Below are 19,290 nucleotides of genomic sequence, written 5' to 3'. Positions count from 1 at the left end.
CTAGAAGGTTGAGTCAGTGGACTGTTAAATGGATGCAAAGTTGAATGACATTAAGTCAGCATGAAATCACCCTAAGTGTTTCCACGCATCAGTGACACAAAATGCAATTTCATTCATAAGCTAGACCAATTGGTGCTGCAGATTCTATATAACCTTTTCTTAAAGTATGATTTTCGCTGGAGCAGTTCGGACACCTTCCAAACACCAGTGGAAATAACAAGTGTATTCCGTAAATATACTGTTGCTGCAGCTGGTCTGTTGAGCACCAGATATTTGTAAATATTGGAGTTATAATTATGTATCTGGCTTTGTACCAGATAGGTATGTTTACGTACGGAAAATACTGAAGTCGTGCTTAAGTGCAACTTTATAACTTAAATCTTGCATGGGTACAATGATTGAAAACTTGTTTGTAAAGTAAAACGCACCAAGCTCTTTCTCTGAGGTGGGTGTCCATGGCCACTTGTGCTTCTAGATCTTCCTATAATGTAGATTATACACCATCTATTACTAGAACATAATTTACAAACTGTCACATTGTAGGCCCAATGTGGGAGCAGCTAAAATTGCATCCTTCAGCTGTACCAACCTAGGTGCCTCGTGCATAAAAGTGAGGGTTTGTGGGAAACTCTTCAGCAGATTACTGTGTTTGTCTGGCTTCGGGCTAACGGACAATAGAATGTGCTCCAATGTAGCAAAGCAATGTCATGGGTCATGCATCTTGGATGGTAGTGCATGCGTTTCTGATTGGTAAAGTTTAGCATTGTGGCTGTTTGTGCATGTGTCTCAGGCATGGAGTACATACAGGCATGTGTCCGCAAATTGTAATGGTTTCCTGAATGGAGGCACCTGAATTCCCATGCCACAAACTAGGCATTTATCTCTCAAGTTATTTGTTTATTTGGCTTGAGATAGTGCACTTATTCTTTGGTGTGGGACAGCTTTTGGCCAGCAACATACATGCACTATGTCCGGCAGCACGTTTGTCCTCAGTAGCAGTGAATGTTGCATGTAGCACAGATTTCTAGGCAGTAACCTATGCATCCGTGACATCCCTAAGTAGCAATACAAGATCCAAGTGCTTAAGTAGAATTAATTGGTTTAAATACACTTATTCATGCCATATGTTCTTTTATTCCTCCCCTTCCATGCTTGCAGAGGCCAGTGGATCCATGGAGTCACGTAAACCAAGTAAGAAAGAATCAAGTAAAGTGGGTTGAAACTGTTGCATAAATATTGAAATTTGTTGCCATCCTGAATTAGGGAGAAGGTTTTTGCTGAGAATTAAGGAGCAAGCAGTCACTGACTCTAGTTCCTGCAGCAAAGGAGGGCTCTAGTGCATGCGTATATGTTCTGTATCTTGGACTTGCATGGAGTCAGCCCCTCTCCCAGGGGAGGGCAATTTTGTAAATTTTACAAAAGCCAGGTTGTCTCTTGGGATTCTTCATTATAGTAGGTATGTGTGCTGCCCATCTCGTGGGGTAATTTTGAGAGTCTGTGGTATTATTTTTTTAGGGCCTCTGAAGCCGCATCAGTGCTAGCTGCCTGTCTGCTTGCAGCAGACAGTGCTTGTGTCCTTCTGTAGTCCGTGTCTGTGCTATCCGTAGCTGTTTTGACAGGCAGTGCTGTGTCTGTTTTGGGATCCTGGAGTTAATGTATGTGCTAGCTGTCTCTTGTGGTGTTTTCTTATTTTACAGTCTGAACCTTTTCGGCTTTTGTAGTCCGTGCCCGCAGTAGATGGCTCTTGGGATATTTTTTAAAATAAAAGTTGCAGTATCTTTTGGGCTTCTGAAGTCTGTGACTGCAAGGTGTCGCTTGGGTTGCCCTTGAAAGCCAGTGCCCATGTTTGTTTTTGGTTTCTGGAAGCAATGTGTGTGGTTTTTGCGTGCGTCGATTTTTGGGGAGCAAGTTCCTATGTCTGTTTTTGGAGAGTGTCTGTGCTAGCTGTTTTTCCTGGTTTGCTTCTGACAGTACGTGCATCTAGGTTGTACAAATGGAACCATTGTTTGTGCTATCTGTTTCTTGCCGTTACTTGTAGCAGCCATTGTTTTGACTTTCTGAAGTCGGTGTCTGTCTATGACTTCTGCTCTTGGGTTTCATTTCTGTTGCTTGCACCTGTGAAAGCTTTCTGTTTTGTAGCCTTTCTGATGGCAGTGTCTACATAGAGGTAATTGCATAAAACTTTGATTTGCTGATGCTCATTGTATTTTTTTTAAATTTTATTTTTTAGAGTTTTAATAACAGATTTCAGTCATTCACAGCACAACGCTGCATCACTTACCAACGGCTTACACTTTTAAGCTTATCTTTCAAAAATAGATTTTTGTGCAATCTTAAGTCTACATAATCGAAGAATCAAATTAAATTATTTGAAATTATTCTCTCCCTATGTCCACTGACTGCAGACCACCAATGGGTTACCTCCACCCCCAATATGCGCGCCAGACTCCTGGATTTAGGGAATACCATTTAACCTCTAGAAAAGCGAGTCCTCACTCCAGATGTGAGTTGTCGCTAGGCTCTCATGTTGCCCAAGTAGAAGATACAAATCCTTGTGTTGGCTTACCATTTGGCATTTGGGATTCTGCCCGTGCCATAAGTCAGTCTTGCTGAAGAACGAGAAATGCAGATTGAGTAGTCTACATCAAACGTTTTATCTCATCATAACTACGGTTTTTAGATGGACCTTTTAGGTTTTAAAAAAACATAGGGTAAATGGTCCAGGCAAGTAAGTGCCTGTGATCTCTGTATAGGCCCACACAAGATAAAAATTGGATCCATGAAATCTGGATTGCATGGATGGTCATTTCAGATGCACCAAGATTGCGTGCTTTAAAAAAAAGAAAGCATATTCTAGATAAGAAATAGCGAGAGGGTACAAAGTCAGCTTTTCAGTACACCTTGTCTGCAATCATTTCCCCAAGAATGTCAGCGAGTTTGGCAACTGTTTATTCCACCCTTGTTGCTTTATCTCCACTTACCACAATCTAGTTGATTTAATTTTTCTCTTCGCAACGGGAAAAGGAACGAGCCAGACACAACAGTTAATGAGTATTACCTATATACTAACCCTAGTAGACCGGGCTGTCCACTGCTGCAGTTATCAATCTACAGACGTAGCTCACTTTTAGCTGCTAGTCCATTGGCTTTTTTCTCCTTCCACCTTCTTTGCATTTTGTGCATGCTTAGTGGGTACATAAAAGGGAACTGTTGACCTCTCGCTGGACATGCATTTGCGGTATCAGCTGTTAATCGTTTTATTTCTTGCGAGCTACTTACAGAAGCGGGTATAGATCCATCAACGAGCTGACAATAGTTCTGAATTTGGGATAGTAAGAGAGGACCCGAGGACCTAGGAATGTAGAGTACTGTTTACTGTGTAGGGACCGGTTTAGCTGTCATGCTGTTGTCATGCAGTTCCTCTGATCCCTCAGTTGTGAAGGAGCAGATGCGGACGGCAAGCATAGACCATGACAATGAACCTGGCAGAGTTGGCAGAGAAATCTGCGATGCCTAGATAGGCGGCATTCAAAAGAAAGACTAAGTTGAGGTGGAACCATATTCTCCTTTGGCGTGGTTCGACGTACTGGGCAAATGGAGGTTAGGCCATTGAGGATGCCCACCCCTGATCCATGGGCCCCACTGGTGGTCCTATGGGTGCCCACATAAACCTGATGCAAACTCAGCATTAAAGATCATAACAAGTACCACAGCACTGTCCACCCAAAATAAGTGTAGAGATTTTTAAAAATCTTCTGTGGAGACGACCAAAGGAAACGCCTGTGAGCCAGCACAGAGGGTGCCAGATGACAGTTTAACAAAATGGGAATATTTTATCTTGAAATACATTGCAGAGAAAACAATTGATTGCAGTAGTGGTGAGAAATGTCGAAGGAATTGAAAGGTATGTGTGTGTGAGTGCTTGCTTTGAAAAGGACAGCAGAGAATTACATAATGGGGAGTATGCTCTAGAACAATGTGAGGCGATATACACAGCAGAAATGAAAGACCTAAACAACTTCAAGGTGGCTGTCTGCCAGCTGTACTGAAACGTTAAGTACAGATTGACAAATTGGAAGATCAGAGTAAAGGGGCTCATATGAGGGTGCTCGAGGCTTCTGCTAATGTCCCATCCTACTCCCTGCTGGACCAGATAGAAAAATGCTCAGGGATCTGCTATCAAGCCTAGATGGCCGTCTTGGAGATTAAGAAAATGTACAGGCTGCCTTCGAGTCGGCAATGAAATGCATCTAATTTTGGGGAATAGGACACATTAATGGTAGTGGTACAATCACATGACCGGATGGATCAGATCTCGAGAGCAGCAGAACAAATTGCAGGTGGGTGATAATAGGCTGCTGCTGTAGCTCGACCTTAGTGCATAAACCTTACTAATGAAAAGAGAATTGATGACCATCAGGATTGATTGGCATTAGGAAGGAGGATTGTGGCAGAAGTGCTTTCAGCATCAGTGGGTTTTCTGATTTAACTAAGGGTGGAGCACAGTGGGAAGAGATGTTTGCTCAAGTGGAGACAGCAAGGGTGTTCCTGGAGGGGTTGCAGCTGGACAAGGGCATGGTTGGGGAGGGCGTTACGGATGCTGAACTCTTAAAACGATCACTGAACAGGCAACATCTGTTTGCATCCCTACAAGAAATTGTGAAGAGATATAACTTTTCAGGTAAGAGTTCACCCAAATTCAGTTTTCTTGCATACACAGATGTCGTTCCCTATCAAGGCATGAAATGAAATGTATGAGTACGAGTAATGCAACTCTCACTCTATACACAATCCAAATATTATAGGCCATACTCCTGTGTCATTCCTGCTCACCATAGTAGAACTTCTCGGTGATTTCCAACATTGCGAAATCCATTTTAAGAGGTGCAGTACTTCTTCCTGAAAACATTTAACTAGAAAATAAGTCTGATTACATAGAAAATATAGTGGGTGTTAATGCAGTGAATTTTTGTGATTGTTATAGTAAGTTTGAAAAACGGGTTCACTTTTTGGCAGGATGAAGAGAGAAAGTATAAAAGTGTAAAAATGTAATAGAAAGTGGGAGGAAAAACCACCCACCATGGACATCTTAAGCATAGTTTCCTGTGATCCCATCACATGCAAATGCGATCCTAGTTGAATGGGCCATGAGAATGAAAAACTAATTTCCCCACTCTGTAAGGTACTACTGAAAGGTGAAGTGACTGTGCAGAACTTCTCTGTTCTTGCTGTAAACTGTGGATAGCCAGCTAGATGCTAGGTTGAGAAAAAAACAGTACCTTCCAAATTAAATATCTCTTTAGGTATCTCTTTGCTAGAGATGTCAGTGTGAACGGAGACTATGCTTCAGGTTTTCACAGTTGCCACTGTAGCATGTCTGTGGAGGTTAGGACATCATCATGGCTATGTTACGGGAGGGATCTGTAAATTGTGTGTGCAGAGCAAGGTGTGACAGACATGAATGACTGACTTCAGAGAAGTGACGGAGTGTCTCCAAGAGAACGTTTAAGTTGCTTGTTTACTGGACACTACACAGACCACTGTTTATGTGCTGTGGCCTTGCTCACCCTGTGGGTGAAGATTGAGAGGTGTTTCCCTAAGAGGGCAGCAAGTGATCAATAAATTGTGGGTCACAGCTACCCGACACTCAACCCAGGTCGATAAGAATTGCTTAGGTGGAGATCTTTTCACTTCTCTAGTAATGCTCCGCGGCCCGTTGGCAAAGTGCAGGTTTGTAGAAATCCAGTATACTATGGTGGTTGTCAGACACTTATTGCCTTATTTTCTTTTTTGATCAGTTTGTTCACTGTGCGGTCTTGGTGTATCCTCTTGTAGCCGTCAGGAGTGGCTGTGGCAATATTGGGGTTTGAAGAGGGTGTAATCCATGTTTCCGTGAGGAAGACGATGCCCGGATCATGGGTAGTGATGGTGTCCCAGATTTCCGTGGCTGTTTGTATAAAAAGGGGGGGGAGGGGTGGTATTTAGCAGGGTGCACTGGAGGGGTGCTTGGTTGTTCGTAGTCTTCTGTGTGGGTGCAGTGCAGGCGTTAGTGGGCGCAGGTGGGCCCGCATTGCAAGAGAAAGAGTGTAGGCAGGTGAAGGGTCCTTTGGTTGAGCGTGGGAGACCGTGAAGCAACTGTTGATGGGGTGTCTGATGTTCAAGGCCTGGAGCTCCTTCGTTGTGTAGCAGCAGGGGTTGGTAGGACCAGGGGTCCTGGCGCTGGGCGCAGTCCAGGTGCAGACGGGCACAGACGGACTTGACTTTGGTGCGGCTGCAGCCTTCTTTATATGTTCTGGGAGGGGCTGGGGTGGGAAGGCGAGCGTAGTGGCACAAAGGAGGCGTCCGCAGGGGCATCAGCAGCCTCAGTTAGATTAAGGGGAGCTGTTGCAATCAGGCTCAAGAATGCAGGCGGAGCTGTTGCAATCAGGCTAAGGAATGCAGGCGCAGCTGTTGCAGTCAGGCTTAGGAATGTGGGAAGAGCTGCCAGCGACAGGCAGGAGGGCTGTGGAGCGGCTGGGGAGCTGTGACTGGCCCAGGGGGTCAGGTACTTTCTAACAAGACAGCGATGCAGCCTCCATTATATGTCCTGGGAGGTGGGAGGGGCTGGTGTGGGATGGGAGAGGGGTGGGCAGTGGGGAAGCATCAGCAGGTCCATCAGCAGGCACAACCAGGCAGAGCTGTTGCAGTCGGGCTCAGGAATGGGGGCGGAGCTGTTGCAATCAGGCTCAGGAATGTAGGTGGAGCTGTCCGCAGCAGGCAGGGGGGCCGTGGAGGGCTAGGGAGCTGTGACTAGCCCAATGGTGTCGCCCAACTGGTCACCAAACCCACTCACAAAGCTGGACACACACTGGACACCATCTTCACTTCTAGTGACAGAATCAGTTTCACTCACATGACCGAACTCATCTGGACCAACCACATCATCGTCCACTTTACCATCTCCAATTCTCAGCACGCCACCTAAGCTAGGGCAAAGTAAATCGAGACCTTATGGGCACAGGCCATAGGCACTGCACAACCCGAGCCCACAGCAGATTTGCACCTGAACCAGCCCGTCCAAAACTTCACCACCTGGATTACTAAATCCACTGACAGTCGCCGGCTGAAACCAGCTAAAACCAGCAACACCTCCAAGCCAGGGAGGTGGTATACTTTGGAGTTCAAACTCCAAAGGCGACTGCCACCAACTCGAGAAACAACTGTGTGTGACCAAGGACCTCTCATGACAGAGCCCGGACTGTCCTCCCAGCTACTTAGGACTCCAGACTCTGCAGTACACCCCAGTCAGACTCATCCTGAACCTCACTGAGCACTCAAGCATCCCCCCCCCACACCTCAGGAATCTCCACTGGCTCCCCGTCCATAAGAGATGCCAATTCAAAATCCTCACATTCGCAAACGAGGCTCTCCACAACCTAGGGCCATCCTACATCAACGATCAACTGAGCTTCTAAGTTTCCACAAGACAACTACGATCCATCACACATACCCCAAATCCATACACAGCAGCCTGCATGTCTTTGAACCCCCCACCCCCCAATCCCACCCCAGATCTTGCAGAGAGCATGGAGCACCAGCCCTGCGAGCAGCGGTATTAAACCAGATCCAGAACCTCACACCTGAGAGTTTGAAAGGTCCAGATTAGTTTAGCTGTGTTGTTGATTGCCCGCTCCTTGCATGAATCAAATCTATATTTCTTAGAGCCAAATAGCCAGCTAGCTGGTGACTGGACCGTGTTAATTTACATATACTGATTTCCATCTAGCCAGAGAGATGTCTCGTAGTGGGACACTAACTTGGATTGTATTTGTGATGAAGACCCTAATGTGACGCCCAGCCGTTCTTGTGCAATTCTTTATTTTCTGTATTTGTGTCTTTGAAGTGCTCGGTGGAGGCATCCACTGTAGTTCTGTGTTAGGGTATTGGAATGTGGCGACAGAGGACACCCTGTCCTGCTGGTGCACTAAACTCCAGGCCTGCCCTCTTGTGGAATACCAGAGCCCGCAGAGGCTGGACAACAAGAGGCTACGCCGGTAACCATGGCCTTCATCACAAATCATTTTGCACACGTGACTATAATGCACAGGTGCCGATTCACAGATTGGTCCTGGCAGCGAGACATTCAGTGCGTTAGCATCTACAAAAATAAAACGAACATGTCCTTTTTTTAATTTTTTTTTAACACACTGATTCCCCCTCCCCCCCCCCCCCCCCCCCCCCCCCCCCCAACAACCCAGATGCTAGTAGTAGCCAGCAAGTATGAGGCAAGCTGTTATCGGACTTCTCTGCCTCGAGGAAGTCTTCCTGTCCAAAGGCTCAAAGGCATCGACTGTCTGTCTTTACTTTGCTGTTTTTTGTAATGAATTTGGACCTTGCCCGAGAGGTCTTGTAGGCCCAGTACGGAGTATAATGCCACCGAATGATATGGTGTCTCAGGGCTCGGGCACCACACGGCATGTGCAGAAAATCCCACATAAGCAGAAAATATCACCTTAGCAGAACAAATGATGAATGTTGTTTTCGGGAGGTTATGCAAACGAAAGGTCAGATGCAAGGCATCTCGCTTACCTTATTGTTTCAGACTGTCATCACCCTGACATTAATTCACTAAACTACTTGTCTTAGTTGAGCTTGAAAAGGCGTGGACAGTGGAACTAGTCAGTTCTTTGGGATGTTTATGGAATGCAACGTGCCAAGATATATTTCATCTCAAATGTTTCTGTCTTGGGGATCCTGCCATTTTATGTCCCCTCTACTGGTTGTTGATTTATGTTTTGGTGAGGGCTTGCATACTATGGAGTGTGATGTGGTTAAAAGAAGTGTGATGTGTCGAATTTCATGATCATTCATTGTGTGTGTACTGCTACGCGAATGTGGAGTAAACTGAAGGTACCACAAGACATGCTTAGTATTACCATTCACCTGCATCCTGCTACATCATATTCCCAGCTTAGGTACTGGTGTGATGCCTAGCTTTAAAAATCGCTGTCCTCTTCGTTGGCCTTGTACAGTGTCTTTAGGCTCATCGGATATAATGACCGAGATCCGATCATGCTGCACACTCCTTATTTTTAATAAACCTGTCACCTAATAATGCCTTTTTTACACAGTTGTGATCTTACACAAACTTCTGTGCTCAGGCCACAAAGGTTTTCATTATTAAGTCACAGGCAGAACTATTGGCTTTGTCAAATCTTGATAAATACCGGAGCTATGTTCTGAATCAGTGAAGTCTTTTCTTCCCATTTGGCATATACACGTTTTAGGACTAACATTGTAATTTATAGGAAATAAACCAGAGTAAATAAAGGTCAGTTTTTGGTGTCTTAGCGAACTTTCAGATTTTTTTTATTTTTTTTATTTAGAAACTAATATTGGGTCAGAATTGAAATGAGGATATTGTTTTTTCTTTTTTTAATTATAATTTTTAATCAATAGGAAAAAGAAGAAAGCCGGAGTTGAAAATAACGATGATTCCCCAAAAACCAGAGGTGGCTCATACAACGTGAGTTGAACTGTGTGGTTCATGTATGTCTTTATCACATTTTGGCTCTGCGTTTTTTTTTTTTTTGGTAGAGGGGCGGTGAAGGGCATGGGGGTGGGGTGGTGATTATCTGAAATTTTTTGTGGTCATTCACATTAGTACCAATATAAATATATTTGGAAATTCTGCACATTTCCATATCGCCTTTCCCATTGTTCAGAAAAAAACTGACAAGGGTGAAACTGAGTTGTTGATAAACCAAATAGCCAGGGTTAGTGGGAGTAGCATTTTGGATGCTTTGACCTACAGTAACCTCACAGGGTTGACCCCTTTTTGCGCTCCAGTCCCGCAAGAGCTTTCTTTTACCAGCGAAGGGGAAGGGCAGGGAATGGAAGCTGCTCAAATTAAATAGGGCTCTGCGTCCGTAGAGGAACGCCTCTACGTTTTCTACACGGTGCACCCGTTCCTTCACAAGTTTGAATTTAATAAAGTCTAGTAGAGTTGGACCGTACTCCCAAGAGCATAGTTAATCCTTGTTGTATATTTTAACTCTGACCAGTTGTAGTTCATTTATAGGGGTTGTTCAAATAAGAGTTGTAATCAGTAGTCCAGGGGGGCCCTGATATAAGCTAGATTTTTAGAATAGTCACTACCTAGGTAAACGTGACCCATTTGAATTCTCAGTCTGTAAATTCAAGCCATTTGTCCCTGCAGAAGTGATCGGATCATGGATGTTTTGTGAAGAATCAATGAAAGTTTAGCAGAGGCAGTGCTTAATTTGTGCTTGTTGTTTCCGGTGCTGAGCACCCGCACTTATTTTTGAGGGCCGACGCTTAGTCTTCTGCCTCAAGCATTTGCTGCAAGCAAAATACTAATTTGGGAAAGGGGAGGAAGAGAAAACCGAAAAAAGCGTGTTGTAATGAAGTTCCAAAAGCAAGGTGGAAAAAGGTTTTGTTTAGTCTTAGCAAAGTTCCCAGCAACGGAGAGGCTGGTTGACAGGAGCAAGCATAGAGAAGCAACTCTCTCGTAAATCAAACAATGCATTCCAAATAGAATACAAAGGAATGCTCTCGTGCACAGACGCACGCACGAGGAAATAAAACAAAAGGAAATGAAACAAACGTGGATAAATATAACATTCACTATGAACTGTTTAGAACATGCCTACTTAACAAACTACTACATATCTCCTCTCTTCAAAATTATAATAAAAATAATAAATAAATAACTTAGCACAAAACAAAATCAGCATATTTTTGGGGTAGTACAGATACTCTTTTAGGAAGATCTACACTATCATTGTTGACTCTTTCATGGACATAATCTTTGACTTGTACATTATCCTGCTGATTGACATTTGGCACAATAGGCACAAAAGTGGAATCAATAATCTCAAAGTCCTCATTACAATCAATAGGAGTCTCCTCATTACCCACAATACCAGGTGTCAACTGAGATCTTTCTGTGTTACTGTCACGTTCAAAATCTGAAAACGAAAAGTATTGCGATTTATCCATACAAATGTTCTTCATCACCCCTGAGGACAAATCCATATATGAATTAGATCATGTTTTTCAGTACTATTAGTGACTTTAGCAACTCTGCTTAGACTCCACCATGAACCATTATTCAACTTGACTGAGGTTTTTCCCACACCTACAACCTTGAATGCTTTTGAAAACTTTGATTCACTCTTTCTCACTCAATAAGGAAGTTTGATCCTGACAAAATCTCCAATTTTCACCTTAGTATTATCAATATTATTTTTGTCTAATTCTCCCTTATTTTTCTTGTCAACTTTTGTTTTAGCGTCAAAATACATTTTTCTAAGGTCAGTAATGGGCAATTCTTTTCTCAACCAAGAAGGGGATAAAGTGGTGCGTGGAACACGCCCCTTGAGCATGGAAAATGGTGAAAACCCAGTTGTCAAATTGGGGGACGAATGGTATGTCCAAATCTTTTCTTCAACAAATTCTTTGACATTAAACCTATTGATTATGGCCGATTGTACAGCCTCCACAATAACCCTATTAAATCTTTCCACAAGGCCATTCGTATTTGGAGCATAAAGCGAAGTTTTTAAATGCAAAATATTATTGACTTTCATGAATTCCTGAAACTTAAAGGATGTGAACTGTTTACCATTGTCGGTGACAATGCTAGATGGTAACCCCTCCTTAAAAAAACATTCTTTTAAAAATCTTATAACACTGTCAGTGGTGGGTTGGGCAATCCATTTGACCTCTGCCCATTTAGAAAAGTAATCAATAAGTACAATGATATACATCTTGCACCTAGCTAGATTATCATATGGTCCCAAAATATCCAATGCTACTTTGTTCCATGGTCTTGATGGAAACTCAGATTTAACAGGTACACATTTACTGGTGACAAGAGACTTATCAGAATTAGAGCAAATGACACATTGTTTGACAAATCCTGAAATTTGCCTATCCATATAAGGCCACCAAATCATTTCTCTTATTTTATTTTTAGTTAAGGTTTCCCCTAAGTGTCCTGCGTGAGCTAACTTAATAATATTGGGGCGAAGCGCCTTTGGGGGAATCACACAATCATCTTTAAAGATTAAATCCCCTGATACTGAAATTGAATTTCTGACCTTCCAACATATCTGCATAGATGGTGACAATACCCTTTCACAAGACCATTCTTTGTTACAAAATTTTTGAATGTTTTGACAGATTAATAATGAAATTAGGTTGCTGACATCTTGAGCAAAACGAAACTCAAGTCAGGTTATGTGTGACTAATTTGAAGAATACAATGAAAAGAAAACAAAATGGGGTCACATAAGTTAAGTTCCAGCTGAAGACTGGCTGTTAAATAGGTGCTGCCAGGGCTCCGAATTTGAAATGTAAACAGTAGCTTAGAAGGAAAGCTACAAGCTGAGAACAGCCTTAATTGCTGACCCACCCTGAGCAAGTCAATAAATCAGGGAGATAGCTGAAGATAACAAACATCCATTTCCTACCGACTGACCAAAGAGAAGCCAAAGTCCCGTAGTTGTAGTAAAAAAAATGAGTAGTTAATTCAATCAAAATTTTCCTCCGATGTGACTCGCACTGCTGGGAACGCTCGTCGCCAAAATGTTGTAATGAAGTTCCAAAAGCAAGGTTTTGTTTATTCTTAGTAAAGTTCCCAGCAACGGAGAGGCTGGTTGACAGGAGCAAGCATAGAGAAGCAACTCTCTCGTAAATCAAACAATGCATTCCAAATAGAATACAAAGGAATGCTCTCGTGCACAGACGCACGCACGAGGAAATAAAACAAAAGGAAATGAAACAAACGTGGATAAATATAACATTCACTATGAACTGTTTAGGACATGCCTACTTAACAAACTACTACATAGCGTCACAAAGAGCGAAAGTAGAAAGCTGGAAGAGTGAGCTGGAGGGGCAGGGAGCAGCTTTAAATAAATTGAAGAGGCCCGAGATGGCTTCAGGATTACGCTGCCTCAGTATTCTGTGCTCGCACATTTAATTGCAGCAGCCGCGTGTTTAAGAGGAGGGCTTTGGGCACCAGCACCTTTTTGTTTACAAATTAAGCACTGAGCAGAGGTACAGTTGGGCGAAAGCCATTTAGTCATTAGTGACACAGCGATGTAGCAAGCTCTATGCTACCCAGCTTTTGTATTTGTAGCCCCAATCGTCTGTTCTTTCTGTGAAAGAAAGTGGACGCTGCAAGCCGAAGTCAAGCAGTTTTAACATTTAGGTGAAAGTGTAGGTTGGCCTTGGGCTCAGATTATGTCCAAAAGTGTCTTAGGTTAACTTTGAAGAGGATTTGTGACAAAAAAAAGCCCTGGGCACCTGACAGGCCACCGTTTTCTGTTGGGAGAATTGTCGGGGGTCCTCATTTCACTCTCCAGCTTGTGCTGCACAGGAATGATGTGGAACCTGTAAAACTATCTCCTGGGATTGCCGCAGGATATCCCAGTTGATTGTGTTAAAATGATCAGAACTGGGTTACACGTCTTTCATCGATGATACAAGGAATGCCGTGAACACCAGGGCAGAATCAATGCACGGTGCAGATCTGAACTTTGACTGAGCAACATCAAGACATTAGTGATGTCAACGGAAATTGGAAATCAGATGGACTTTTCCATTGTTTGTGACAAAGCAGGAAGGTAGTTTTTGAGTCACAAAAGATTTTAATATTATTTAATGGCTTTAAAGTTGCAGCTTTAAGGAGATGAAACGTTTTAGGTATGACTGGAAATAAAATGCTGTGATGTTGCAGTGCATTACTGACAGTCTCACAGACTTCTTGAAGTGTCAGTTTAGGTACAACCTAGATATATAGATATCCAACCACCAACAGCAGAACATATCCCATTGAACCTTAAGCATTTCTTTGACAATCGTTTGACCACTTCCAATATATAGTGCATTACAAAAAAAGGGCTTGCTTTATGGGCGTAGAGAGGGCCACCCATTGCTGATCCCACACAACCCCTAAACACCATCAGTCCGTGCCCCCTAATATCTCTCACCACACTTAAGCTACGCTCATCCCTGAACCTTAAATGCCCCGTCTACCCCAAAATTCCACCAACCCTAAAACATAGTCACTCCGTACCCCAACTCCACTCATTTCTTGAACATAAAATACTCCTTTCTATGACAAAACACCACCCATCTCATACCTTTAAAACCTCTCAGTGCACCCAGACTCCACCCATCCCTGAACCCTAAAAAACCCTCACCGCCCTTAAACACCAGCCATCCATGACATGTGAGAACTCCTCATCATCCTAAACTACTCATCTCTGAACACTGAAACCCTTTTCTAAACTCCGCCCATCCCATAATCCTTAAAATCCCTCACCACCCTAAACTCCATCTCATCCTGAACATTAAAAAAACTCTTCACCACCCCAACCACTACCCATACTTGGACCTTAAAAACCTTCACAAGCCCTAAAATACCCACAGCTATGAACCCTAAAACCTATCAATGCCCTTACATATCACCCATCCCTGAAACCTAAACACACCTCACACACCTAAACACCACTCTGACCCACACACCACACTTGTTGATCATTTCCAGGTTTAAGGATAATACATGTACATCCCTAGTGATGCCAGCCAAGAGTGTCAGGGCCCTTATGTGAGACATACACTTTTCCTTGCACCACCATCCCATTGAAACAATCATTGTTCAAGAATCACTCCAAGTCTGTCTTCCATTATATCCATAAGAAGAAATATCTGGAGACATTAAACTGATGTCAACAAACTTATCAGTGAATGTGCTCATGGAAATGATAGTTATTTGGACCCTGCGGCATCCTCAATGGGATCCCTGCACCCGGGAACGTCTTTTTCAAGTATTCTGATGCACAATGCAGATTGTTCTTACTGTTTGCCATGCCTTGACCAAGGTTATGTGACCCCACTTTCAGTGTTTTTTTAGTGTTCATTTGAGTGTTCATTTGGCACACTCTGGAGAAGTGCCATTTGTTGCAGTCTTTCCCGCAGGGAGAGACATTACTTTGAAGAAGCAATATGAATCCTGATCCACTACAATAACGGAGTTTTCCTCCTGTTCTCCTCTCAATGTGATTTGATAGGGAAGGTCTTGGTTCCTTTAACGACCATAACACTGTCTTCAGTGTTCTTGTTCATTTCATTTGCAGACAACTTGGAATCTTGGATACTGTATGTGATATCCACTGTCTCCTCGGTGGATGGATTTTTACAAGGTTGTAGCCTTTCTTGAATTCTTTTGTTGAAACACCTAGTACCCTACTGGCCCCTAATAAGCTGATCAGTAAAAACAAATTAAAAAATTGACACCTCTCTGCCAAAAACACGTTCAGGTGCCACATATCTGTCTACAGATTATGTAGCATGCTGTTCTCTTGAGAAAAACCTCTGTCTCTCAACGAGTAAATTAGGTGCATAGTAGAAGTCTCTCTCCAATCTCTTGACTGCTTCAGGCTATTCATCCAGCTCGTCTTCCTCATCATCAGGTACAAATAAGTGCAAAAAAATCCTGAGCTTGCAGACCCAAAGAATGTTCCAAAAACCATTTTTTCCTTTCCGGCTTTGAACCTTAGGCCATCAGTAGCTCCCAGAAAAGCATTTAAAACTCTGAACCACACTTTCCAGGCAATGGGTGATTCACCAGGTGACTCTGAAAATGAAGGAGGTGGATTTATTACCTGCATTTTCAATATGTAGCTGATGAGAGCTGACTTCCTTACAGAATAGGGAAAATGTCTGCTACAGACATTCACAAGTTAAAACCCAAAGAAAAACTATTTAAGCCGCAAAAAGTATTCACCCCGAAAAAGCAGAACATAGTCACAACAACAACAAAAAAATGTGAAGGCATTAGATTCCAGGCCCATCAACAATGAATAATAAAAACTCCAAATTACAGTTTTGGGGATGTCTGTCCCTCGCAGTGGGACCAGGTCAGGCAAGAAAGATGGCCAATAGAAATAATAAGTTGCAAATAGCTGCACTAGGATAGCAGTAAAGATGCCTGTCCGTTGCAATGGGACCAAGTCAGGCAACAAAGATGGCCACCATTACCCATGTTCCCCTGCGTGATGACCTCATTCTGATCCTTCCAACAGCATCTGAAGAAGTAAGATGGCTGGCAGAAAGTAATTCTGAAATTGAACTGCTTGCTGATTCGATGAGTGCAAGTGTAGCGTACTTAATGCTGCCGCGCTACTCACTGCATCTGCCTAGGACTGTTAATTTTGCTGCTGCCCGAAAATGTGTGTGGGGGCTACATTTAGAAAAAGCCAGAAGCTGCATCTTTCCATGCCTCGCTCGTCCCCAGTGTTAAGGAGACCTAGGCGGATACAGCTCCAAAGAAGGTGGGGTTTATTTGAAGAAGTATCACATCCCTCTCCATTTCAAAACAAGTCAACGCCGTCTCCTCTTCCTGCTACAACACCCTCCACATGCTTCGCAGAATCTACAAATGGATCCCAACCAAAACAAGAAAAACAGTAACTCAGGCCCTCGTCAGCAGCAGGCTGGACTACGGCAACGTACTCTACGCAGGCATCCCGTCCAAACACCTGCAACGCCTCCAACACATCCAAAACTCCTCCGCCCGACTCATCCTCAACATCCCTCGCCACAGCCACATCACCCCCCCCACCTAAGAGACCTTCACTGGCTCCCCGTCGACAAGAGGATCACCTTCAAGCTCCTCACTCACGCACACAAAGCACTTCACAACACAGGACCAACCTACCTGAACAGCAGACTCAGCTTCTATACCCCCACCCGACAACTCCGCTCCGCCAACCACGCCTCCATCTGGCGCAGATCCTCTGGCGGTAGATCTTTCTCTTACCTCGCCGCCAAAACCTGGAACACCCTCCCGTCTGACCTAAGACAGATCCAGGACCTGCTCACCTTCAGAAGACACCTCAAGACCTGGCTCTTCGATCAGTAGCAGCACCCCCCCACCTCCCCCCAAGGGCCTTGACACCCTAACGGGTAAGTAGTGCCCTTTAGAAATAGACTGATTGATGTTAAAGGAAGGGAGACGAGCCCCATTGACACTGCTCTCTAGGTCCCATTCAACTATCCGCTTCTCTCAGCCCCCTCCCCACACATTCTAACATGGTACATGAGTGCAGGGCTCATGAGCAGGCATAGCCATGACATAACTTCTCATTTTCACTTCTTTGTGGTTGACATGAGAGCTCAACACTAGACCATGTGCTCTATCCAACCTAGTATAACCACACCAAAACCAACTGTTGGCATAAAAATTGGACCATATGAGGACTTTCAAGTCCATTTTCGGCAGAAGAAATGAGACCTGGAAATACACTAGGCTGTACCCCATGCTGTGTGCCACCTTTGGGAAGAATACCTCTGGAAACTTCACAACAAGACCCTATGCCCCACCGGTTTTATTAATCTCTTAAACCTCTAAATTCTACTCATTCCCAAAGCATCCCTCCTGGTGCCAACACACATCCGCTCTGTCAGATTGAAAAAATGTGCCCTGAGATGTAATTTGCAGTGCTGCCACCTGGGGGTATCCTATGGGCCTTCTTAGTTGGGTGAGCCCTATAGTGCCTTTGCTGCGTCAGACCTTCTGCTGGTCCCGTTCTTTCAAATATTTACACACTTTAGGAGTGGTGTGGTATGGAAACAAGTTACTCAACCCTCCTAGTGAGTTTTTATTTTAATACTTCTAGTCAGAAATTCTCTCCATTTAGAAAGGCCCATCAATGCAGTACTGAGGCCGTCGGAATGCTATGCTCACTAGTTGTTAATTGAACTGAGGAGGGTGGCACACAGTGGACTTACCATGAGATTGGATCGCTAAGGGGAACTTAACATGTCATTGATTGGTCTTACTTCATTATAGTATTGATACTGGTTCAGGTGCTGTGGACTAAATGGTAATGTTTCCCTAATTCATGAAAGGAGAGGTCTTTCAACTAAGAATATTCGGTATTACTACGTGTTTATATCCTGCTGTTGTTCTCTGACCATACCTACGGATATGGATTTTGGTTCTCAAAGTGGAGATATTCAGAAGCTTACTTTGCACTTGTATTTTTCTGGCTGTTGACTAGTCAGGTGATACACTTTTCTGATCATTTCACGAGACACTAACAATTTGTGAGAAATAACTAAGGTTGTAAATGGTCTTTTTTGCAGGCCTCCCAGGAACCTCGACTCGAGAACTTTTATCACAATTGGCGAGAAGGTAAGTACTTCAACCCCTTTACTTCACATGGCTTTCAGCGCTACCGCTCTTGCCTGCTGTGTCATATTCAGTGGCACACTGTATATGGGGGGATGGGGGGCTTGTTGTTAGCCTTCATCGATATATGCTTTTGGACCTCATTGTAAGAACGCGTTTACAGCCGTTGAAGGAAGTCTTTAATTTGTCAAATGAAGATCAAGATGTAACCTTGGCCTCTTCCTGTAAACTTTTTATCAGCTTCTTTAGCATTCCTTCTTTCTTCATCTGTTCACGCTGTCCGCACTCTTGTTGTCACTTGCAGCCCATGGAAATGTCCGTCACTCTGATGCTCTCTAATGCCTGGCTCAGGTTATTGTCTGTTATGTGTCTTTACCTATTGCATGTGCCGGAACTGACCTGAACTGGGTTGGAGTAGGACCAAGTAGTAGGGTTAAGTAGAACTTGGAAGAGGAAGCGTTGCCCTTTCTACTAGGATCTGGGGAACCACTTTGGGCTTTGTAAACTGAAACCCGAATCTAAACTTTTAAGTTAACAATCTTGGAATGTGTGATTCTGAGTGCTCCGAAATCGTATCACGTGCTTTGGGGACCTCTATCTTAAATTACTTCAGCTGATAGTGTCAGGGATGCAGTGAAGCATTTTGGTCAAGCGCGTGCTGGCTGGAGTGGCTTGCTTTGAATTTTGCGCGCTCCTTTAATGTGCAGTATTTTCTCTATTAAAGACAGCCACTTTGTTTCCTTTACACCCGTGTGTCAGTGCCGCATGTTCTGCTCCACTGAACGGCCTTTAGGTGGAGCGGGCTCTTTGGGGTTGTCGTGGGGTCGCCTCGGGAATGTAGTGAAAAGCAGCTGCTAAGAATAGTTCGGAACTCGCCAAGGAGGCTGGGCTGAGTGCCAGGCCTTCTAAATATAGCCACCCTGGCAGTGAGTACTGTGCACAGCTGCTCGCCTACCTAACACCGATGAGGTCATTGGCTGGCTGCTGCGCTCGGAAGGCCCACTCTCCTCGTGCGCGGAAGGATGTGGCCAGATGGTGACCAATCCGCGTGAGTCAGCTCTTGAAAATGTCTCCCTGCAGAC

General features: G+C 43.9%; 1 protein-coding gene across 4 annotated transcripts in view; it reads left to right on the top strand.

Annotated features, from left to right (window-relative positions):
- The window catches only part of MAP2K3 (mitogen-activated protein kinase kinase 3), a 285,373-nt gene that overhangs the window by 166,421 nt on the left and 99,662 nt on the right, over nt 1-19,290 (top strand). For 2 of the 4 annotated variants that reach the window (XM_069210033.1, XM_069210036.1), the window contains exons 2-4: nt 1,159-1,191; nt 9,439-9,505; nt 18,163-18,211. In XM_069210033.1, coding sequence (XP_069066134.1) covers nt 1,159-1,191; nt 9,439-9,505; nt 18,163-18,211 — 149 coding nt within the window. The remainder of the gene's footprint in view (nt 1-1,158; nt 1,192-9,438; nt 9,506-18,162; nt 18,212-19,290) is intronic. The other 2 variants (XM_069210035.1, XM_069210037.1) reach the window with 1 other exon arrangement.

Source organism: Pleurodeles waltl, chromosome 10 (genome assembly GCF_031143425.1).
Source record: "Pleurodeles waltl isolate 20211129_DDA chromosome 10, aPleWal1.hap1.20221129, whole genome shotgun sequence".
NCBI lineage: Eukaryota > Metazoa > Chordata > Amphibia > Caudata > Salamandridae > Pleurodeles > Pleurodeles waltl.
The sequence above is the reverse complement of the archived record's forward strand: the minus strand, read 5'-3'. Positions and strand labels throughout refer to the sequence as shown.